This window comes from Harpia harpyja, chromosome 3, assembly GCF_026419915.1.
Source record: "Harpia harpyja isolate bHarHar1 chromosome 3, bHarHar1 primary haplotype, whole genome shotgun sequence".
Taxonomy (NCBI): domain Eukaryota; kingdom Metazoa; phylum Chordata; class Aves; order Accipitriformes; family Accipitridae; genus Harpia; species Harpia harpyja.
Window position 1 is genome coordinate 30,863,184 of NC_068942.1, and position 22,166 is coordinate 30,885,349.

The window sequence follows — 22,166 nt, forward strand, 5'->3', positions numbered from 1 at the left end:
CGGATGAAAGAGGCTCCAGTCCCTTAATCATGTTTGTGGCCCTGCACTGGACTAGCTAGATCTGCTAGTACTGTTTCCCTTGAAAGTATGAATTTAATTAGACAAATGGCATTCTCATTGTGTAGGTCTGCTTCTGACTTTTTATTATTTGCAATGCCTTTGACCTTTACCTCACCCTACAAGGGAATTTCTTCATCCCGTAGTTTTTTTTGCTTTCTCCAACAATCCTGATTTTTCCAGACCCACCTTTTAGAAATACAGCTGCTATTTGCTTTCCATCCTGCCTTTCTTTTGCTGTCAGCTTGTGGGGTTTTTTTAATGAATGCCCTTCAACACATGCTTGTTTGTTAACAGGGGTTTAATTTTGTTCTTTCTTCTTAAGTCCAATAAAAATGGCAGAGAATAAACTATGGGCAGATTTCACAAACAAATAAAAAATAAAGTGAATAAGAATTTTGAAGAATAATATCCACATACTAGTCATGCCTATGTGTAATCATCAGTCACAAATCCATTGTATACTTTTAGTTCATTAAATTAAAAATTTCTTTACAAATGTATTACCGAAATTCAGACTGCTTTTCTTGTTGCTCATTCCTTATTCATATCGCTGGTGATGAATTTGGACAATCTTCAAGGAGCTTTGCTTAACTAGGATGCTTAAGGCATCAGGAAAACATTCTGCCTAACCTCAATTAGTTTTACTCTATTTTTTCTTGCTTCAGTGGTATTATCATCACAGCTACAGGGGAAAAAAAAACCAAAAACATAATGGCAGAGGTAATTAATGCAATAAATGTTGCAAATCTTAAGCCTTCATAGTTAAAAATCTTCTCTTGTGATTATTTATTTTCAAGACAGGAGTAGTGTAATGGAAAAATGTATATACTGCCCAATGGCATCATCATCATAATTTCAAACCATTTCAAAAAACAATTTCAAAAGCATTTGAGTGTCCTCAAAATGAAGAAAACCTGTGTTTCTTGTCTACAACTATAAAGCAAAAGTACTTCACAGGGATGTCATAGGACAAAAGTTCTGCATGGACACATCTGTAGAGATGAAAATTTGTGACAGTTTTGAACTTTACTGCATCTTCTAGCAGTAGTCCCTCCTATAACGGTCTTTTCTCTTCTGGCAATATGCAGATGCTAGAACATTTTCATTTTCTGCATATTTAACTTGAATGTTTGAAATTAAATAAATTTATATGGATGCTCTGCGAATAATACAGTTGATTACACTATTCACAGGTATTCAGAAGAATGGATATTTTTAAATCTGCTTTGCTGATTATATTGTATTTTATTATTTATTTTTTTTGTAATAAATTAATAAAATTAGCTTTTGGTTATTCATTTCAGACACAGCACTCTTTTTTCCATCCTTCACTGGAAATTCTTATTTGGAACTACCTTCTCTGACATCTGTATCTGAGACCAGGACTGCATCTGGGCAGGAAACAAGCAATCTGACGACTCTGTACTTGACAGTGAAAACAACTGCTCTAAATGGCACAATTCTTTACAGTGAGTACCAATGATACTTGAAGCTAAGTATCAGTTTAGCTCCTTCAGGTCCTTATTAACTTTAGTGTACATCAGCTGGCATTTCCTATTCAGCAGCAAAATGAGTCATTAAAATGCAGTAGAAGCCTTTTGGTATTCTAATGCATGATGCATTATAAAATTTGAACCATCGTTCTTTGTGTTCCTCTGGAAAGTTCTTTAATTTATGACTCATTGAGCAAAACATAACTTACAACTGAAAATGCTGCTTCCTGACAAGAAAGAACATAGTAAGCATATGACTCCAATAATAAGTGTTACAGCTCTAAAATACAAATGTTGAAGAAGTTTTGAACAATTTATTACAGAGAAACAGCTTCTCCATAGTTGAGTTGAGACTCACTTTTTATTATAATTGTGATCTTGGTTCCAAAGATTTTTTTGATTTGCAGAAGTATCTTAAGTTCTGCAAATTTGCCATATTTCAGAGTATTCACTGTGATTTCACACTTCAGATGATTCTTTTGTGGTCCCCGGAGAGTATACTTGCAGACTTGGACATATGCTTGTTAATACTACATAAAAATGTCACTTCTTGCCTGCATATTTCGTTCCTCAGTATATGGCATGAACTTCTGAGACAGTATGCTTTTCACTAGTCAGCAAGAAAAATAAGCTTCACTGCCAGTTGAATATTTTGTTATATATTTCAGCTTGTAATTTCTATCCAAATGGAAAGCCTGGAAAGCAAGGTGATTTCCTCCTGAACCCAGGAAGAGCTAGAAAAATGTTTGTGCAATCTATGTGATAGATTTACTTCACAAAGACAAAAGCATTAGGAGCGTTCTCAGTTCACTGCAGCTTCCTAGGGTTTGTCTACACAAAGGAATCTCGTTGATTTAATATAAATTGTTTTGATTACTTCCAGATTAATATAAAAATAACAAAAGTTATTATATGTGAATGTACCTGCACTATGTAGATATTTATAAGCCAGGGTTAAAAGGAGTATAAGCTTCATGGCATTATTTAATTATGCCTTTTATTATTATCTGTATAACACTTTCTTTAGATGTAAAACATTGTAGCCCCAAATTGAACATTTATGTTTACTGCTTTTCAAAATGCTATCTCAATTTCTTGTATGTTATAGTTGGGCTGTTGCTGCAGCTGCTTAAGCTACATGGCTGCAGAATTTGCTAATAATCATGGATAAGTGGTGATGTGGCAGTTCTTTATGTTGAAGCGTTTTATACTTGTTAGTTATTTCAATTTCAAGAGGAGTTATTTGTCCTTCAGTAAGAATTCAAGGAAGGTCACTGGAAGTACTTTGAATATATTTGGCATTTAATGATTTTGTTTGCCTCATCACTGCAAAGTTGTTGGCTTTCAGCCAAAGTTAAAGTAAAGCTTGCTATCTAGCCATAAGCCCTGAGTAAGCATGTCTGTTAAAAAAAAAAAAAAAAAAGAAAGAAAAAATCCAACATGAAAGTTTCTCTGCTATTCTCAGGAGGAAGTGGTCTTTTCTGAAAACCTGGATAAGTGTACTGTACTACAACCAGAGCCAAATTTGTTTCTGTCACTACTTGTTGGAAAAGGCTTTCATCTGAAAGTAGCAAATTTACAAAGCTGAGGAGGGATGGTGATGGAGTAGCTTTGAAACAGAATTTGCAATGCAGGATGCTGTTTGCCTAGTTTATAACTCAACTATTTTACATATAGAGAAATTGCTTATCTTTGTAAACATCAAATGTGCAGAATTTCTAACTGAAAATCAAATTCCAACTCTTTCACTATCTATGCTTTCACGTAATTACAAATAAATATAAGATACTTGCTTCTCCATTGCATTTTGTACAGAAATTACACAAAGATGAACATTATATCCTCTCCTTTTGTTTCCATCCAGCTACACAAGGCAGTTACAACCTAAGCTTTAGATAGTAGCAGGAGTTCCACGCTTTTGTTCACAATCATTTAAAATGAAAGTGCATTGAAAAGCATATTAAACCTGGGTATTTTTTAGGAGATGTCTTTGCCTTTTCTTTTTATGTTTCTGCAATTGTCAGGTGAGAGCTAGCCTGTACTTGGAATTAATGGGCTCCTTAGTGTAGTGTTGAGAATCAGAAATGAGTGTTACCTTGAGCTTTCACACTATGATATAAATCTGTGTGGACTGTGGAATTTCTTCTTTGCTGCTTGTAAATTTTCAAATTGTTTTGAGAAACCTAGAAATTGTCACATTTTATGTTTGCTTCTGAGAACTGGTATGATAAGGCAGGTAATCTGCACATACTTCATATGTTTTGCAAGTGTGGCTGAGTACTGTGGGTAGACAGTGCTCTAAGTATTTTAGGCAACGTGGGATGAAGCAAGCATCCTGAGCACTGCCTCAGGATTATGTACTGAGAGTTTAGGTGCAGCTGAAATGATGCTGTGAAAGGAAGAGAGGATGTGGGTGCCGCCTTTGTGTACCGAGGGAGAACACCACAGTGGGCATAATCGATAGCTGTATTATGCTGCTTAATTTCATTCTCTGTATCCCAGTGAATCTGCTTCTACCATTGTTTTTATCAAAGAAAATGTACTGATTTAACAAAAATATAGTTCCTTTATGCCTAATTCAGTTACATGCATTCAAATAATGGATAATTCTAGGGACATTTTGATGTTACTCTGTATTTAAACAGTGCAAAATAAACCCCACCAAATTAGGTGGAGGAACTGCCAATTTAAAATGCTCAAAATCATACCAAATACATTCAAGATGCTGCTGCCTCAAAATGAATTCTGTAGTCTTTCTCAGACTATGTCCTTATAATTGAAACAGTTTCTGCTTTTGAATATCAGGGAAAATATTAATGTTCCTAAATTGCATTTAATCAGAGAAAAGCTACTTTCATGGGTACAAGTACCCAAAATCTTTCAGTACCAGAAGTAGAAACCAATGCTTTTTTCTCCTACCAAACACGAAATTTAAAAGCTTGTAGTCTGCTGTGAAACTTAGAGCCAATCACACATTGCAGAAAATCTCAAAAGGAATACTGAGAATGAGAAAAAAAGTATTTTTAAACTGCTAACCAAAGTGATTCTGTGGCTTTTCAGTCTTCTAGGTCTGCAGGAGTGGCAGGTGTGCATTTGGGGCAAAAGTCTTTTATTTTAAAAGTAAAGAAAAATAATATCAGGAAAAAGAGTAGAACTTAGAGATTTTTGTTGCACAAGGGTGTGTTTCATAAATCCAAGCTAGTACCACTATTTAACCAGTTTAATATTATCATATTAAAAGCACTCATTGTTTTTTTAGAGGGAAAACTAACACGTTATGTACACTTCATAATTTATCTCGCTTTCTTTGTCAATACAATGAAAGGCTCCAAGGAAATTCTGAGGAAGTGGCAGCAGTTGGAAGCCTTCAGTTCCTGCTTACCACACTCGCATAAGTCCTCCCACAGAATTCAGTGGAAGTTCCTCTTTTGAATTAGATTATTTTTTAAAATGAAAGTGGTTTTGATGTTATAAGTTCATTTGCTTGGTGAACCACGGAATTTTAAGTATTCTAGGAGAAAAAACTTTGAAGCTGTGTCAGAAGGGTTTGCATGGAATGCTCCCACCATAGTTATTCTAGAAGGGTTTTTTTCTGTATGCCAACCTTAGTTTTACCTTCTTTATACAGTTCCAGAGCATGTAAATTGTGTTTAGCCTATGTAAATTTTTCTCCTAGCCTTTATTCAATTTATTGTTCTTTATTTCCATTCTAAACTTCTCCACTAACATATGTTACTTTGAAAAATTCTTTATGACTCTGTATGGAAATGTAATTTCATATCAGTGGTGGATGGAATGATTTTTCCTGGCCTGTATCAGAAACAGTGTGGCCAGCAGGAGCAGGGCAGGGATCGTCCCCCTGTACTGGGCACTGGTGAGGCTGCCCCTCGAGTCCTGTGTTCAGTTTTGGGCCCCTCACTGCAGGAAAGACATGGAGGGGCTGGAGCGTGTCCAGAGAAGGGCAACCAAGCTGGTGAGGGGCCTGGAGCACAAGTCTGATGAGGAGCGGCTGAGGGAGCTGGGGTGGTTCAGTCTGGAGAAAAGGAGGCTGAGGGGAGACCTTATCGCTCCCTACAACTACCTGAAAGGAGGGTGTAGTGAGGTGGGTGCTGGTCTCTTGTATCAAGTAACTAGTGATAGGATGAGAGAAAATGGCCTCAAGTTGCACCAGGGGAGGTTTAGGTAGGATATTAGGAAAAATTTCTTCACCGAAAGGGTTATCAAGCATTGGAACAGACTGCCAAGGGAAGTGGTTGAGTCACCGTCCCTGGAGGTATTCAAAAAGCAAGTAGATGGGGTACTTCAGGACATGGTTTAGTGGGCATGGTTGATGGTTGGACTTGATGATCTTAAAGGTCTTTTCCAACCTAAATGATTCTGTGATTCTATGATTTTCACAAGTTTTCATCAGGTGGTAAAAATGTTTTGTTATCTTTTTATTAGAAATTATATAAATAGTAGATGTACAGTAGAAGTAGAAGCAAGAAAATGGGCTTCCTAGCAGGCCCATTATCTCCCAGGTTCTGGTGAGTGCAAGGATTAAGATTTTGATCTTAAGATTTTGTGATGGATGCTTTAAAATCAAGTTTTCAAACGTGTGTTCCATTTTGCTAGAACTTAACGCCTAAGAAACTGTTGACATTCCCAAGAATATTTCAGTTCCAATACTTAAGTTAAAAATTGGAAGGTACATTTTCATAATATACAGAAATTATATATTTAAATTTGTCATTTTTATATTAGCAATGATGCCATTTTCACTTATTTTCCCACATACCTTTGCAAAGATACTCACTTTTCAGACCAGAAAATGTCTACACAGGTGTATAAATTTGATTCTCTGATGTGGGTAGAACCTGTGAAGCTAAAGACTTTAAAAAAAATTCCAAAGAGAAAACATATTTATGTCTTAACTTCTTTTTACTGGCCTCCCAAATATTTATACTTACTGTGTATACTTGTCTTGTTTCTTGAACTCCTTCAAGCTGCCTAGTGATTGCTGTTGGGTTTGTACAGTGTTTCTTACCAAAACCTGGAGATTTGTACTTCCCTCTGTCTGAACCCCTCACCTGTGTAGGAAAATACACATGACAGGTAAGGCTGGCCATCTCACGGCAGGTGAGATGCCGTAAGAAGAATATTTGCTCTTGAAAGCAAGCTATGTCTTAAGAACAATAACTTAAAACAGACCATGAGTGGCAGCAGAACAGAAGTAAAATCAGTATTTAAGGAGAAAATCTAAACATTCTATACTGTCTGAACCTTGGATTTCTGTGGCCCATGTAGAGAACACTGTAGTAAGGAAAGGGAAATGAATGTGTGCCATGAGATTCAGGTAGTGAAAAGTGAGTACACTTATTTTGTTATGGAGTGTAAATTTATAAATGCCTTTTCAATCCTTTTTTTGAAACGAACCAGGAGTTTGTCACAGAAATACATACTCTTTATGGATTTAGAGGAGATAGCTGACTTGTTACCTGGTGGTGATCAATAGTAATTCTAAAGATGGTGCAATTCTCAGTGAACTTCTGTGTTTCTGTAAATGTTGTTAGTTGAGGTGTATATCTGGATCTTTGGTGGGAAAAAAAAAAAAGATTTAATTTTTTCCACCATAGCTAAAAAGCATTGGTTTGTTCTCCTGATTACAGAAGAGACCCAGAAGTATGAATCAGCTGACAAAAGGACATAAATGGAAAATAACATGTTTCTTAACTACAGAAATGTCTACAACTTTGGAGGGTGTTAGCTGTTTTTTAATAGGAATTACAGAAACAGTAGGACAAGTGATGGTTTTATTACTACCACGGAATTCCTCTGCAGCATATCTATTTAATAGAATCTAAACTATTCCAGTTTTTTAAGATTCAGTTTTTGTATTAGAGGATATATATATAGAACTAAAGTTCTTAATTTTCCTGGATGTGAGAAATAAGGGCTCAGTAGAAACATTACATGTGGCACTTTCTCATTTTCCCTGTACTTGCATCCTGCCAACCCTTCACTTGTTTGCACCCTCTTCTACTCTGTGTCTTTTTCGTCTGAGTACTTCTCAGGTTCCTTCACATTAGGGGAGATTCTGGAGCAGATTTCATCTTATCTGAACATAGACTTCTAAAATCACACAAATTAATTCGTCCCTCAAAAAATCTGTAACCGCTGATTGTTCTATGTCTCTCTTGTAATTAGATTCCTTTTTAAATTATAGAAATGATTGGCCATATCAATATTCTTATTTAGTTTTACATGAATGTAAAATACAATGTTATATATGTTTGTAAAATAAAAATCTCTCCAGTGTTTTGTGAATGAATACTATGCGCATATACAGATTATCCAGAATTTTGTAATTTATTATTTCTGTATGCAGGCACCAAGCTTTTCTGTCAGATAAACATAACATCCTTCATGAGTTCATATGCTCCCTCTGTTCTTCCTTCATCCTTGTTTTTTGCTCCTTGCTCTGTTTTTCGTTCTCCCTTCTAATGACTTAAGAAGAGAAGCTGCTGTTGTCAGCTCTGCTCCTTTTAATAGTAGTACAACTCCTGCTTCTGCTGCTGCTTTTTTGAAGCTGTGCTACCATCAAACAGCTGAGAAATTAACTGTCAGCAGAAACTCATCTTGAGGCTAGTGCACTCACTAGGTACATGAAATACAGAATTATAAGAAAGGGTTAATGTTCCTGACATTTTCATATTCTCTTATTATACTGATGTTAGCAATAGCTCCATAATTAAGGTTGCAATAAGTTTCACACATTCATAAAGCAAAAATCCTCTGTCTTTGTGAAAAGCATTTTTAAAAATTCAAAGAAAATCAGTGATCTGCTTGTTTCAGGTGTATTTTACTGGAAAATGATTACACATTTTGATTTTTTTTTTAAATTAGTCCACTTTCAGATCATTCATTTTACAAATACACCTGATTTTACCAGGTGGTGATGAGTTTACATCTATTTCTCTGGCAGGTAATTAGTAAACGTTTAATTACAGTGAAAAATCTCAGACAACATGCTTTTGATATACAAATGGATTTGAATCAGAAAGTATGCATAAGAAGAATATTTACGGCAGAATCTTAAGGGAAAATGTAAAAGGATTAAAATTTTTATCTATCTTTAGTACACCAGCCAGTGAGGATCAAAAAAGGAGTTCTGTGCCTTCTTCACTTTTTCATATTCAGTAGAGAGAAGTAAACACTTAAAAGTACCAATGCTTTGTTATAATACCTTTTAGCAGTTAATGCAAATACGATTTATATAAGAAAACTAAAATATGTATATACAGAAAACAAGCCTACTTATAGGCTAACAGGCAGAATATGAGAATCAGTAACTGTGCTGGGCATGTCACTTTACTAAATCGCACCATATTGTTGTCAAAAAGCATTTTCCTATTTAATGCCTTTATTAGCAAGGATTTTATCAATAGTTGGTTGAAAGTAACAAATATTAAGGACTATATGTTGTTTGTAGAGGCTGCCAAAAAATAGATTGTCTGTTAAAAACATGGGGAAAGAGATAGGATATAAGTGATTTCTAGAAAATTACTACCTATGTCAGAGGCAAAGAAACTAATCCAAGAAGAACTAGTTTGCACATCATTTTTAATAGATTATAAACCATCATCTGTTTCAATACAAAGGCAAATGTACTTACCTTCTTAATAATGATGTTTTCCCTAATTATTTTCAGTATGTGTTTAAGAAGCACACAAATGACAACAGTCAATGGACTAAAAATGTCTGGACTTTTTGCGGTTACCTTATCTTTAAGTTATTGGTAGAATGTCAGGAGATTTCTCTTTAACTATGTCAGGAGAAAAAGTTTGAAAATAGATACAATTGTTACATTTGTGCCAATAAAGATTAGGCATCATTTGAGAAACATTTCTTTGTTGAATACAGTATGCATTCTTACGATTTTTTATTCTATTCCTTACTGATTTTACTTATTTGCATGACTTAATTTCATCAACATGTCAAAGCAAATTGTGATATTTAGCCACAAAGCAAAATAAATTGCAAGTGGTCATAAAAAACTGATACAGTTATAAAGTTTTACTTCATCATTTTCACTTTTAACAGTGTCAGCATAATGCTGTTCACAATCCCTTCAAGGACAGATTGTTTAACTTCTACTATATATGGTAGCCTGTAACTTCTGACAATTGGATTTCAGATATCGCAGCCCATGTTTATAGCGTTCCTTAAGGACACCAGCTCCTTTTTCATAAGTTGTGCTCATAAATTATTTTCCTGTGCTCCCAGAAGCTCAGTTCCCCAGACCTACCTATATTCTACTTACCCTCCTAAAACTAAAGATGGGCACTTCAGGCAATTCAGTCATAGTCTGTTTGTCTGTTATTTCAGCTGGCATTCTCAAGCAGAGCATTTCACAGTATCCTTCCTCTGTGTCAAAATATGTTTTTGCCTAATAAAGCTTCATCCCGTAGCTTAATGGGAATTTAAATCCTTCTTTTCTAGATAGGCAGCAATTTGAGCCCAGTGGCCACTTGCTTGCCATCATACTGATGTACAAAAATAGCCTTCCAGCGTGCAGTTTCCTGTGAAAGAATGATTGCTGAGATCTGATTTGTTTGACCTGATCCCCTCACAAAATCTCTACTAAGGTCAAGATAAATTACCTCTAATATCCAACAAGATTTTTTATTCATATTTTTTATGGTTCCTGATCTCTCTCTGTTCCCGGAACCTGTCTGTTTTACTTAAGACTCAGGCTTTTCCTATGAAGGGAACTTCCCACCATATACACTAGGTAGCATATGCTCTTTTACATTGCCAGAACAAAATTCTTCAGAGGGGCACTCTGCCTCCTCGTGTTCACTGTAGAAAGATTTAAAGGACTGTCCTTTCAACGAATCTCGTACCACCTAGCAGATAATATGAAGAATGCTGTTAGTCACCTGTAAGTGTGACTTATAAGCACTCCCCAGACTGAAGTTCAAGCAGTAACACTCGTTGAGGTTTCAAGGCATACTACCTTTTGGGGAGTTGTCCCACATTTTTTACTTTACTGGTAGTAATGAGGACCTTCGTCCAAGTTTTCACTAGTGGGCAATGTGAATGGACAGGCGCAGTCACTGGGAAAAGAGAAATAAGCTGTAACTTCACTTCGTCAAGACATGTTGTCAGTATATACATTCACAACCCTCCCCCACTTCATTCTCTCTGAATCCAGTGTAACTTACAGATTTACTTATTGATAGAAATTGGAAATGCCTGGAACAGCATGTGCAGGGAAGAGAGAAGAAGATAAGGAAACAAATGATGCAATATGTGCATATATCAGTTATGCTAGGATTAAAAAGTAGTGACTTTTTTAACAGTGATAGTGCAATACATTTTGAAAGAGAATTATCAGACTGTCGTAGAAGGAAATCATAAAAGCCAAAGGCATAAAATCCAGTCAAATTAAAGTAGCTTTGGAGTTAATTAGGTATTCAGAATACAAAATATGTCTAAGCATAAAAGACTTGCAGTAGGTCACAGGATTTGTAACAGACTGAAGAAACACTGTGTTGACTAGAAAGCTGCTCTCGAGGAGGGAGTTTACGTTGTGAACTGTTTCTGCTATGAACTATACAAAAGCAAATGAGCAGGAAGCTGCGAGCATCTGTTGTCTCTCTCTATCTGCTAAAATATATTATGTTTTTCTTTCTGTTTTGTCCTCCAAATTAAAGTTGATCATTTTCTCTTTACAAACGAGTCGGTTTTCCAGCAAGGAGCTGTCCCAAGTACACCCACATTCTTTTTACCTTTCTGGATAAAAATGTTGAGGTATGTTCTAAGCTGTGGCCACCTCCAGCAGCTCCAGGCATGGGACTCCCCCCCGCCGGCCCGCTGGAACCCAGCCAGAGGGACCGAGACTCCCAGGGGTTCCGTTCGCCGACACCAGTGGCCAGGGCGCCTGCACCCCTGGTCTGACTCCAGTAGCTGCCCCCAAACCCACTCACACTGGTCCCCCCAGCAGCCAGCACTTGGTCCTTGCAGCACTCTTAACATGTGTGATAGGGAGGGAGATTGCACAGAGAGGTAGTTAAGAAAGGATTTAATAAGAAGAGAGGACAGATTGTGGTGATGAGGCGCAGGGCACAGTCAGAAAAGCGTGCCGATCGGCCCCTTTTTACGTGTAACCCTCCCCTTTTATACCACTTCAGGTCTGTTCCTCCTTTGTTTCTTCCCAGTTCCCTGTTTGTACACATTGCCCCATCGGTTTGCATAGTTCCACCAACACAACCCTCCCCAGTATCGCAGACCCCCCGGTGCGCGCCCTCCTCAGTTGCAAAGTCCAGGTTGGCACTCTGAAGTGATGCCTGAAGTTTCTTGATGGCCCGTCCGTTAGCGTGACTGACAAGATTGGTTTCTTGTGGTTGTTTCTGTTACTGTTTGTTTGTCACATCTGTGTTTTGCTTATCGTCTTCCCCTTTTCCTCCATCTGATTTTGAGAAGGTCCTCAATCAGGTAATCTTACCTAAATAAGCATCCCACACTCTGCATGCCATACAGGTTAGTGTAACCAACCAGGTTTGGTTCTTGTTACTATCTCCATTTGTTGGTCAGGTTTGTGCCTCTGCGTGTTTTGGTTTCCCCCTTTTCCTTGTCATCCCGTTTAACAAGGTAAACAGATAAACTTACGGAAGCAAATGCTCTCTCCTACCACATACCCTCATAAAAAGTTTTTGTACGGTGTATGTGTTGTGTGTTTTTTCTCAACTTGGCTCCGGACAATGGATAGGAGATGTGGTCCAGACAAGCTGGAGAATTGGATACAGATACGATTCTGGAACCCAGGGTTCCAGGTTTCCAAATATTATGCTTCTGGAGGCTAAGAAGAACATAGTAATCTTATGCTCAAATACTGCTGAACAAATATATGCAGTAAATTCAATTTCATGACCTAGCTATTGAGTCTTTTCTACTTCAGTTAAATATAGTAAAATATAGTGCAAAAACCAGATTAACATTTTAACAGTTTTTCTTAAAGGGGAATAAAAATCCTAAACAGGAACTGTGTTTTACCTTCTGTGAGAATTAAATACAGTTAAATTCAAAGGGTAAATTCATAAAGAGAAACCTGTCTAAAATAATTTGCAACTCTAGGTGTCAGTTCTTTTTTTAGTAGACGAACCATGTGCCGTCCATCATTTAAATAGAAGTATTTTGCTGTCATATTTACAATACACTATTTAGCAGAAGTGAACAAAGATTGAAAGATTTTTTTTAAATATCTTTTTAATCTTAGTTTGAACTGTGCAAGTAACAGTATGTCTAATGTTTTATAGATAACAGTTATTCTCATCAAGTCTGAAATGTATCATTAATTGGGAAAGGTGAATTGTTCTTAATCTTTGGAGAGATTATAAGAAAGAGATGTTCTTTTATAATTTTTGTTTTCTATAATATGGTTGAAAAGCTGAATGAAATAGTAAATCATGGTATTCTAGTATTTTTGCGATTTGTTTTTTTTATTGTCACCTTAATGATACTGCTAGATATAGAGAAAAGTTAATCTTCAACTAATGTAAAGATCTCCGTAAGTTTTATGCAACTACAGTGGTATAAAAGTAAATTTTATTTTTTGGTTATTTTCTTTTACTTTGACTAGTTATCAACCGTTGATACAGAGTTTAATTTTATTCTCACAGTCACTCAAGCAGAGTACTGTATATGGATAGAAGACTCCTTCATGTCACACAAGCATTATGACTGGCGATGGTATTCCAGAAGCATGGAATATTTTTGGAAGGTCCTACACTTTCAGAAGTGTGACTGTCTCCATTTTTGTTTTCAAAGCTAGTGGAAGGAATTTGAGAGAACAGTTTCTTCACTTGTATCTTGTGGAGGGAAGACCAACAGTTCGATTCAGCTGTGGAAACTCTCAGAACATTCTGACTGCATCCGTCAATCAATCCATTAGCAACGGTATACTCATCCCTATCACGATAAGGTAAGAACTTACCCCTGTGTTCCACTAAAGAGTTTTAGTCATACGTATTGAGCAATAAAGTGTCACTTCACTTTTTTTTTTACAATAAAAAGACAACTCATATTGGAAAGCAAAATCGTATGCATATTTGGAAACCTTTTTTGTAAGGTAGTGTCCTTGATTGAAAATACATTCTAATTCACACAGATTAGTTCAGTCCTTTGGAGAATGTATGAATCATTCAAACTCCAGACACTTTTACAGATACAGATGAAGTCAGTTTGAGAACTGAAACAATTTAAACATAATGTTGGAGGTTAAAAATGGGTAGCTCATAATTTATGCTTATTAATTTACACATTGAATAAGTTAGATTTCTCATCAGAATTCTAGTGCTAAATATAGGACCAATTTAGAAATTAGAAAATGGGCATGCTAACAACATCTCCCAATGCAGTAAGCTCTCATATCTACATATGCAACGGTACTGTCAGCACTATACAATGGTGGCTGACCAGTACTGTCATTTTTCATCTAGTACACACAATAGTTCACAGAATGGTTAACTTATAATTTTGGAAAAGGTATTGGTATCATGCCTTGGTAATGGAATAACTCTTTTCCACTCATGGAATTTCATATGTGCAAGTTAGGAAAAAGGTAGGAATGAAACAATATAGGTATTGTGTTATATTTATATTAGTAACTTCAAGATAATGTTTACTTTAAAAATATTTTAGAAATAATTCTGATGCCCATATAAAATTATTAAGTTATTAAATTAAAGGTAGTTTTAGCTAGGACCATTTTTGCTGTTAGAGGATAGTATGTGAAGGAGACTGCAGAATTTACCCTGCAACATGCACATCAGAGTTCTCAAAATTACCTTCTTACTATCAAAAAAGGAAAATAAAAGCATCATCTGAACATTTTTGCATTTGCCTTCTGAGCTGTTTCTGGGTAATGTAAATGTTGCAAAATTCTAAAACGCTGCTCATGCCAGGAGGTTTGATGATCTCAGTATATAGACTAGACTGGTATGGGGAGAAGAGACTGGTTAGGCTTTTTTTGGTTAGATTTTATGCTCAACCCATAAACTTTACCATATTCTTTTAGAAACAGACTTGTTAGTGTATAAATATAAAACCTCTTTTCAATATATGGAAGGATGAAAGGATCTACCATTTAAGAAGCTGCTTCATTTCCATCTTATATTTCTTCTCAGCCACATGTCTGTACATTACTCTTATGCTCCATTTAAAAGGTTTTTTTTTCCTTTTATTCTGTATTAGTATTAATGCCTAGTATTAATGAAGCAAAGTCACATAGCATACATTCAAATCTAATTACTCGTTAGCTGACAGTGCATTAATCTATTTTAGGATTTTTGTACAAATTGCAAATGTATATAAAATCTACGAAGAAAATTCTGTCCCTTCCTCTCCCTATGAGCCAGCAGATTAATTTTTTCTCTTAGAACGTACTTGATAGAAGTATACAGCTCAATATTAACAAACGATTCTAAGTTTGTTTTTTAATCTCAGAGACTACTCTTGTGTGAGACGTTGGTCAGCTAATTGTCTGCACTGTATTAGCTGTGGTAGCATTGCCTCTGCTTTGTAAGATTAAGACATTAAAATGCTGTACAGATCTCAAAGCCTAATAATATCTTAGCAACCAATGCAGCTAAATGGCATCGAAAAGATTGATTCTAGTTATAGAGTTCAAGTTCACACTGACAAATAAATTTATTTCCCTCTTTTTTACCTTAAAATTAACACCTGTATATTTATGGTCTCATTCTCCATGTTGTTACACTAAAAAATAATGTCAGTTCAATTTACACATTAACTTTGTTTACTGGAATTTATACTGCTATCTTTAAAACAGTGGCATACTAAATAACTTGCAAGGTGTGATTGTAGACTGTGACTGGCAGGGATTTACATGCATCTGCGTTTATGGGCTTGGCCTTCAAAATGACTAGTGATTATTCTTGTGAGTCCTTCTAAAATGTAGAGAGCGCAGTATATCCTTCACCAAGCAGCAATAAAATTGTAATCCTTCAGCAATCATCGTTAACCTCTGCCAAAGAAAAAAGCAAACATGACAAGGCATTTGTGGCCCCCCGGGATCTTGTATCATAGGCTATAAAATATGAATCCATGACAAAACTGTTGATTTGTGTTCTCTTAGTGGCTGTTGAAGATAGATAACTCTATCTGTATGTTTTACCTGCAAAATTAATGAGGTTTTTTTCCCTGTAATGCAGGAAAAGAGACAAAGACTGGAATAAATAACTATTTTTGCTACTGTTTGAAAACCTTCCAATTGGTAGACAATATTTCTATTCAATATGACTTTGAAAAACTGTGTAAGATCATATTTGACAGATATTCCAGTTCTGGATGCAACTATGGCTCCAGTGGATAAACAGCATAATTAACGCAACTCATAATGTCTACAGAAGCAGATGTTCATCTTCTCACACTTTTTCTTTCTAAATCTACCATGTACAGGAAGCTAAGATATCCCCATAGTTTACAGCTATTACTTTCTCTTAACTATATGATTAGTTTCCTTAGATATGGCCATTTCTTTCGAACCTGATGAAGATTAAATGAGTTTTAAATGTTCAGTTACTGTCTTTACAGTCCTTGTGAAACGACAGTTTTATAGAAGAACACAATAAACTCTGATTGCTTTTTTTTTTTTTTTTTGCCTAAAGAAACTAGAGACCTGTTTCAATGCAGTTTTATTCATTGTTTCCATTTCTGTTTATCTTAGAATGATTTGATTGCTGGTTTTGAAAATAGGCATTTGTTTGAGTTTAATTTTTTGTGATTTCATAACTGAGATTGTATTGATCTTTTCAGTTAAAGCTTTGGGCACATACTTCAGATGTAGTCTGGATTGCTTTTATGGATTTGTTTTTCAAAGTTATTCAAAGAACATTAGTTCAAACACTTTTCATTCCATGTGTGGGTTCTAAAATGCTTTTGCCTGATGCAAAATTTGTTGTACATTATTTGTGGTTAAAGTGATGTGACTGTCACTGAGGCCAGATGGTGTTTCTTCAATTCAGTGGTTGAAGGAAAGTAACTTTAACAAGCAAGAGATTGAGGTAATCAAGTCACCCGTATTTTGATTTTTCTGGATAGTGGGATTTTAGCTTTTAGAGTAGGAATACTGATTTTTTTTTTTTTTAGACATCTTACACTTCTCTAAATGATAATTTTTTTTAATTACTTTCCTTAAAAAGTTTGGATTGTCTGTTCTAGACAGTGATGGGGGACACCAGGTTCTTTTCTGTTTGGAAGATTCTAGGCAAGCATTAATTAAAATCTTGCCTGTATAGGACAGTGTCGCTCTTTTCCATCTTATTTACCTGCAGAATTGTCAGAATTTTGCTCTGGAATTTAATGAACATAGTGCTCATCCCCACAGAGCTTTGTCATTGTATTATGTACATTAATATTTCATGTATCTTCCAAGTGAACATATTGAATGTAGTTGTTTCCAGTTTTCTGTCACACTTTAATTAGTGGTATGGAAGTAAGAATTTACTCATGGCTGAGAAGGGCACCTTTAGCTGTTCATAAAAGTGTTTATTTGTTAAATAAATTATTCAGTTAATGTTGTTTGGTGAACTCTAGCCTAGACCATGCAGTGGTACACAAGCTGCTCAAGTTTATTATTTGGTCTTCATGCTTCAAAAGCAGATGGCACATTCTAAACTGTGAAAGTCCTCAACATGTTTTTGTACCTCCACATGAAAACTTTGGCAAGACATAATTTACTGAGTGCAAACTACGTGATTATATTATCAGTGCCCATGTTTTTACCTACACTTCCACTTCCTCCTTTCCACAGAAGAGACAGTTGTTTGAACTGATCTTACAAAGTTTTTTGTTGCATGTGCATTCTGAAAGTGTGTTTTCAAAAAGAATATGTAAATCATTATCCATACAGTCTGTTGGCTCATTTTGAGTCATGGGGTTTACCCATTTCATTTCATCATTCCAGAGGTATGTATGTTTTCCTATTAGTGCATACTTTTAAGTCATCGTTTTATTAGTATTTACAAGTGCTAGGTGCTCTGCATAGTGTGCAAGTATTACTGAAAATTACAGTAAATCCGTAAAACAAAAAATTAGTAATTTTCTGATGTTGTGCTATTGCTTCCAGTATTACCAGTTACCTAGGAATACAGGAATTTTTTGTTTGATGAATTGGAAACATCTGAGCAGCTCTTTGTAAACATCAGTGGCTTTGTATCTGAACAGATATATAGTGTAACCTATATTTGTGATGTGTGGAAGACATTTTGCTGTCTTCAAATACTCCTAAGCTTCATACTTGCAATACTGAGTTCCAACATTATCAGTTATGTGATGAAGGAGAAATGGAAAGGTGTTTTGGTAGATAACTTGAGCCAACTTGATGCAATATCGCCATCATTTTATCACACCTGCCCTTCCCAAAATTCTTTGAAGATTAACAGTGAAAGCAGTCTGGGAGAGATTTAAGAATTGCTATTCTATCATACGAACTTATAAATTGATAAAGAAAACACATTTAGATGTGGTTTTGAAGTGGAATATCTTACATACTCTATATTTTAATTTTGAATTTTAAGTCAGCACATACATGAATCATACCCATGCGGACGTTGTGCTGCATAAAACTGGAAAGTAGATTTAATAAATTTTGGATTAAATTTGGAATTCCTTTTAGAAGGACTCTATGTACAACTATACACATTTATATTTACTGCATTTTCTATAGAAATTGCAAATCATGATAACTCAGCATAAGTCTTAGTGGGACAAAACCTAAAAATGGCTTTCAAAGAGGTGATTTTCCACTGAGATTATCTGCAGCTGATGATGGTTTATCAGCCCTTGTAAAAACAGTAGTAGACTGAGTTCAGTTCGTAATGAATACCTATTTCGTAAAGTCATCATCACATTTGCCACTCTAAGGTAGGAAGGTTTGTGCAGTGTATGCCTATATAATGTTTGTTCTCTGAAAACCTTAATCCCAGTTCCATCAATCCAGCTGTTACAGTTTTACATAGGTAAATCACTACATCTGTTAGTCTCAAAAATAGTCCCATAATACATGCATTACATCAAACTAATGCATATAAATTCTTGTATATGCAATTAAAATTGACCATTTGATGAAACATTAGAATCAATCAGTTAAATTATTCTGTGTGGCCTGCTAGGTGAAATAACTCAAAGAGAATGGATTCTCACAGAGAATGCAGAAAAGATTACTTTTTGTTTTCATTTCAATTTCAGATTTTGTGTTTGAACAGAACATGCAGTGTGTTTAGAAACATATGTGACTTTCTGAAACAATTTTTTTGCTTTCATTCAGCAACAGTATTCAACATTTCATCAGTCATCTGTCAAAGCCAACAAACCAACTGCTATGGCTATTCAAGCTCATTAGGTACTGACTTGAAGGGCAGATGTTTGAATTCCCGTACCCTTCATGATCTGGTTTAGAGTAGGTCTTCTTGAATTAACTGACCTTACAGGAATATCTCAAGAACACAGAAACACAGAATCATGTGATTGTTTAGGTTGGAAAGGACCTCTTCAGATCATCCTGTCCAGCACTCCTGCTCCAGCAGGGGCACATAGAGCATGTAGGACCATGTCCAGTCACGTTTTGAATATCTGAAAGAGGCTCCAGTCCCTTACTCATCTTTGTGGCCTTTTGCTGAACTCGCTCCTGTAAGTCCATATGTTTCGTGTACTGGAGAGTCCAGAACTGGATACAGCACTCCAGATGTGGTCATACCATTGCAGAAGAGAGGGAGAAAATTAACTCCTTTGTCCTGAAGGACAGTCTTGCCAGTGAAGACTGAAGTAAAGAAGGCACCAAGTATCTCGGCCTTTTCCAGGTCCTTTGTCAGCAGATCACCTTCCCCATTCAGCAGTGAGCCCACATTTTCCTAAGTCTTCCTTTTGCTGCTGATGTTCTTGTAGAATCCTTTCTTGTTGCCCTGAATGTCACTTGCCATAGTCAAGTAGATGTCAGCCTTAGCTTTCCTAACCCTATCCCTGCAAGATCAGACAGCAACTCTATACTCCTCCTGGATCACCTGCCCTTGCTTCCATGCCTTATGCACTTCCTTTTCATGTCTGAGTTCAATTAGAAGCTCATTGTTCACCCATGCAGGCCTCCTGCTGCATTTGCTTGATTCCTGCTTGTTGGGATGGACCTTTCTTGAGCTCATAGGAGGTGATACTTGAATATCAACTAGGTCTCCTGGACCACTCTTCTTTCCAGGGCCATATCTCATGGGTTTCTTCCAAACAGATCCCTGAAGAGACTAAAGTGTGTTCTCTGATGTCCAGGGTTGTGCTCCTGCTTTTTGCTTTGCTCCCTCCTCTTAGGATCCTGGATTCTACCATCTCATGGTCTTTGCAGCCAAGGCTGCTTCTGACTTTCAAGCCTTCAACCAGTTCTTCCTTGTTTTAAGTATCAGGTCCAGCAGAGCACCTGCACTTCTTGCCTCCTTAATCACCTGTGCTATGAGATTGTGAATGTGCTCTAGAAATCTCCCAGATGGCTTGAGCCCTGCTGTATTGTCCCTTCAGCAGATACCTGGGTGGTTAATACCTCTGATTCTAGTCCAAAAAGTCTGCCAAAAACTTTTGTGTCTCTTTCTAATTGGGTCATGACCAGCTTGATTGTTTCACTGTATTATGAAAAAACTGTAGATCCGATTGGACTTTGTGACTTTTGTGTCCTCAACGTGGGCAAAGCGTACCAGAATCATAGAATCACAGAATCATTTAGGTTGGAAAAGAACTGTAAGATCATCGAGTCCAACCATTAACTGAACACTGCCAAGTCCACCACTAAACCATGTCCCTAAGTGCCACATCTACACATCTTTTAAATACCTCCAGGGACAGTGACTCAACCACTTCCCTGGGAAGCCTGTTCCAATGCTTGATAACCCTTTCAGTGAAGAAATTTTTCCTAATATCCAACCTAAACCTCCCCTGGTACAACTGGAGGCCATTTCCTCTCATCCTATCTCCAGCCACCTGGCAGAAGAGACCAGCACCCACCTCACTACGCCCTCCTTTCAGGTAGTTGTAGGGAGCGATAAGGTCTCCCCTCAGCCTCCTTTTCTCCAGACTGAACCACCCCAGCTCCCTCAGCCGCTCCTCGTCAGACTTGTGCTCCAGGCCCCTCGCCAGCTTGGTTGCCCTTCTCTGGACACGCTCCAGCCCCTCCATGTCTTTCCTGCAGTGAGGGGCCCAAAACTGAACACAGGACTCGAGGGGCAGCCTCACCAGTGCCCAGTACAGGGGGACGATCCCTGCCCTGCTCCTGCTGGCCACACTGTTTCTGATACAGGCCAGGATGCCGTTGGCCGCCTTGGCCACCTGGGCACACCGCTGGCTCATACTCAGCCGGCTGTCGACCAGCACCCCCAGGTCCTTTTCCTCTGGGCAGCTTTCCAGCCGCTCTTCCCCAAGCCTGTAGCACTGCGCGGGGTTGTTGTGACCCAAGTGCAGGACCCGGCACTCGACCTTGTTGAACCTCATACAGTTGGCCTCAGCCCATCCACCCAGCCTGTCCTACCCTCCAGCAGATCAACACTCCCGCCCAACTTGGTGTCATCTGCAAACTTACTGAGGGTGCACTCGATCCCCTCATCCAGATCATGGATAAAGATATTAAACAGAACTTTGTATTTTTCCTACTACAATTGAAATGGTAAAAGGAATAGGCCTAATGAGGGATGCTTACAAACTGTCATATCAATAGTCACATGTTTAAACAGGATCAGATGTTTAACGACCATGGTAATCTCTAATGTATGTTCAGTATCTCATTGTTACACATATTACAAATATGTTGGTAATTAGATACGTGAACAGATTGTTAGTTTTTCATGCTATAACCTTCAAAAGCATGACTAAAGCATTGTATAATTCAGAACATTCTAACACCTTCCTGTTTAGCAGCCCCTCATATCAAAAGTGACATAAATAATAGCTAGTGTAATTTTCAGAATCAAGTATAACCAGAAAATCTCATTTTCCAAAGAAAGCTCTAGGATTAATAATCACATTAAAGAAACAGTTTCAGTGCACTGTTGATAACTGCAATAGTTATTTATTAATTTCTTAGTGACTGATGTTGCTAATAGCACTTATTAGTTTATGTGACTTTACTGAAGCTCTGTGTCACAATTTAGTGGGTCTTCTAAAGACAATGAGCTGTGGATTCACCAGAATTAAGGTATGCATTATAAAACATAAAGAATGCACATTTCATTACCTTTTATTTTTAGATTTGGGTGTTATAATTTTGAAATTCCAAGTTTTGAAAAATCTCTGTTTCTGCAAGAAAAATAGCAAGATTAAAGTTCTCATAGTCTGTATAACCCAATTCCCATTTTCTGGATACATCGGCTTTGAAATTATGTAATTTGCCTTTCAGCACCATTACAGCTAAAGCATTCGTAAGTGTTCTTTTTATTATATCATGGAAATTCTAAACTGCATTTAACCTACATTTCCAGAATTTTGCTAAGCTCTTTAGAACTCTCCCTTCATGTATTAAAGAAGACACTGCTTTAATGGTGCATACTGATCCTTTCAAGTGTGCCATAGTCCCTTTTTTTC

The 22,166-nt window shown here is 36.8% G+C and overlaps 1 protein-coding gene across 1 annotated transcript in view; it reads left to right on the forward strand.

Annotated features, from left to right (window-relative positions):
• The window catches only part of EYS (eyes shut homolog), a 1,008,942-nt gene that overhangs the window by 840,245 nt on the left and 146,531 nt on the right, over positions 1–22,166 (forward strand). Inside the window, exons 38-39 of the mRNA XM_052781811.1 lie at positions 1,365–1,529; positions 13,365–13,518. Coding sequence (XP_052637771.1) covers positions 1,365–1,529; positions 13,365–13,518 — 319 coding nt within the window. The remainder of the gene's footprint in view (positions 1–1,364; positions 1,530–13,364; positions 13,519–22,166) is intronic.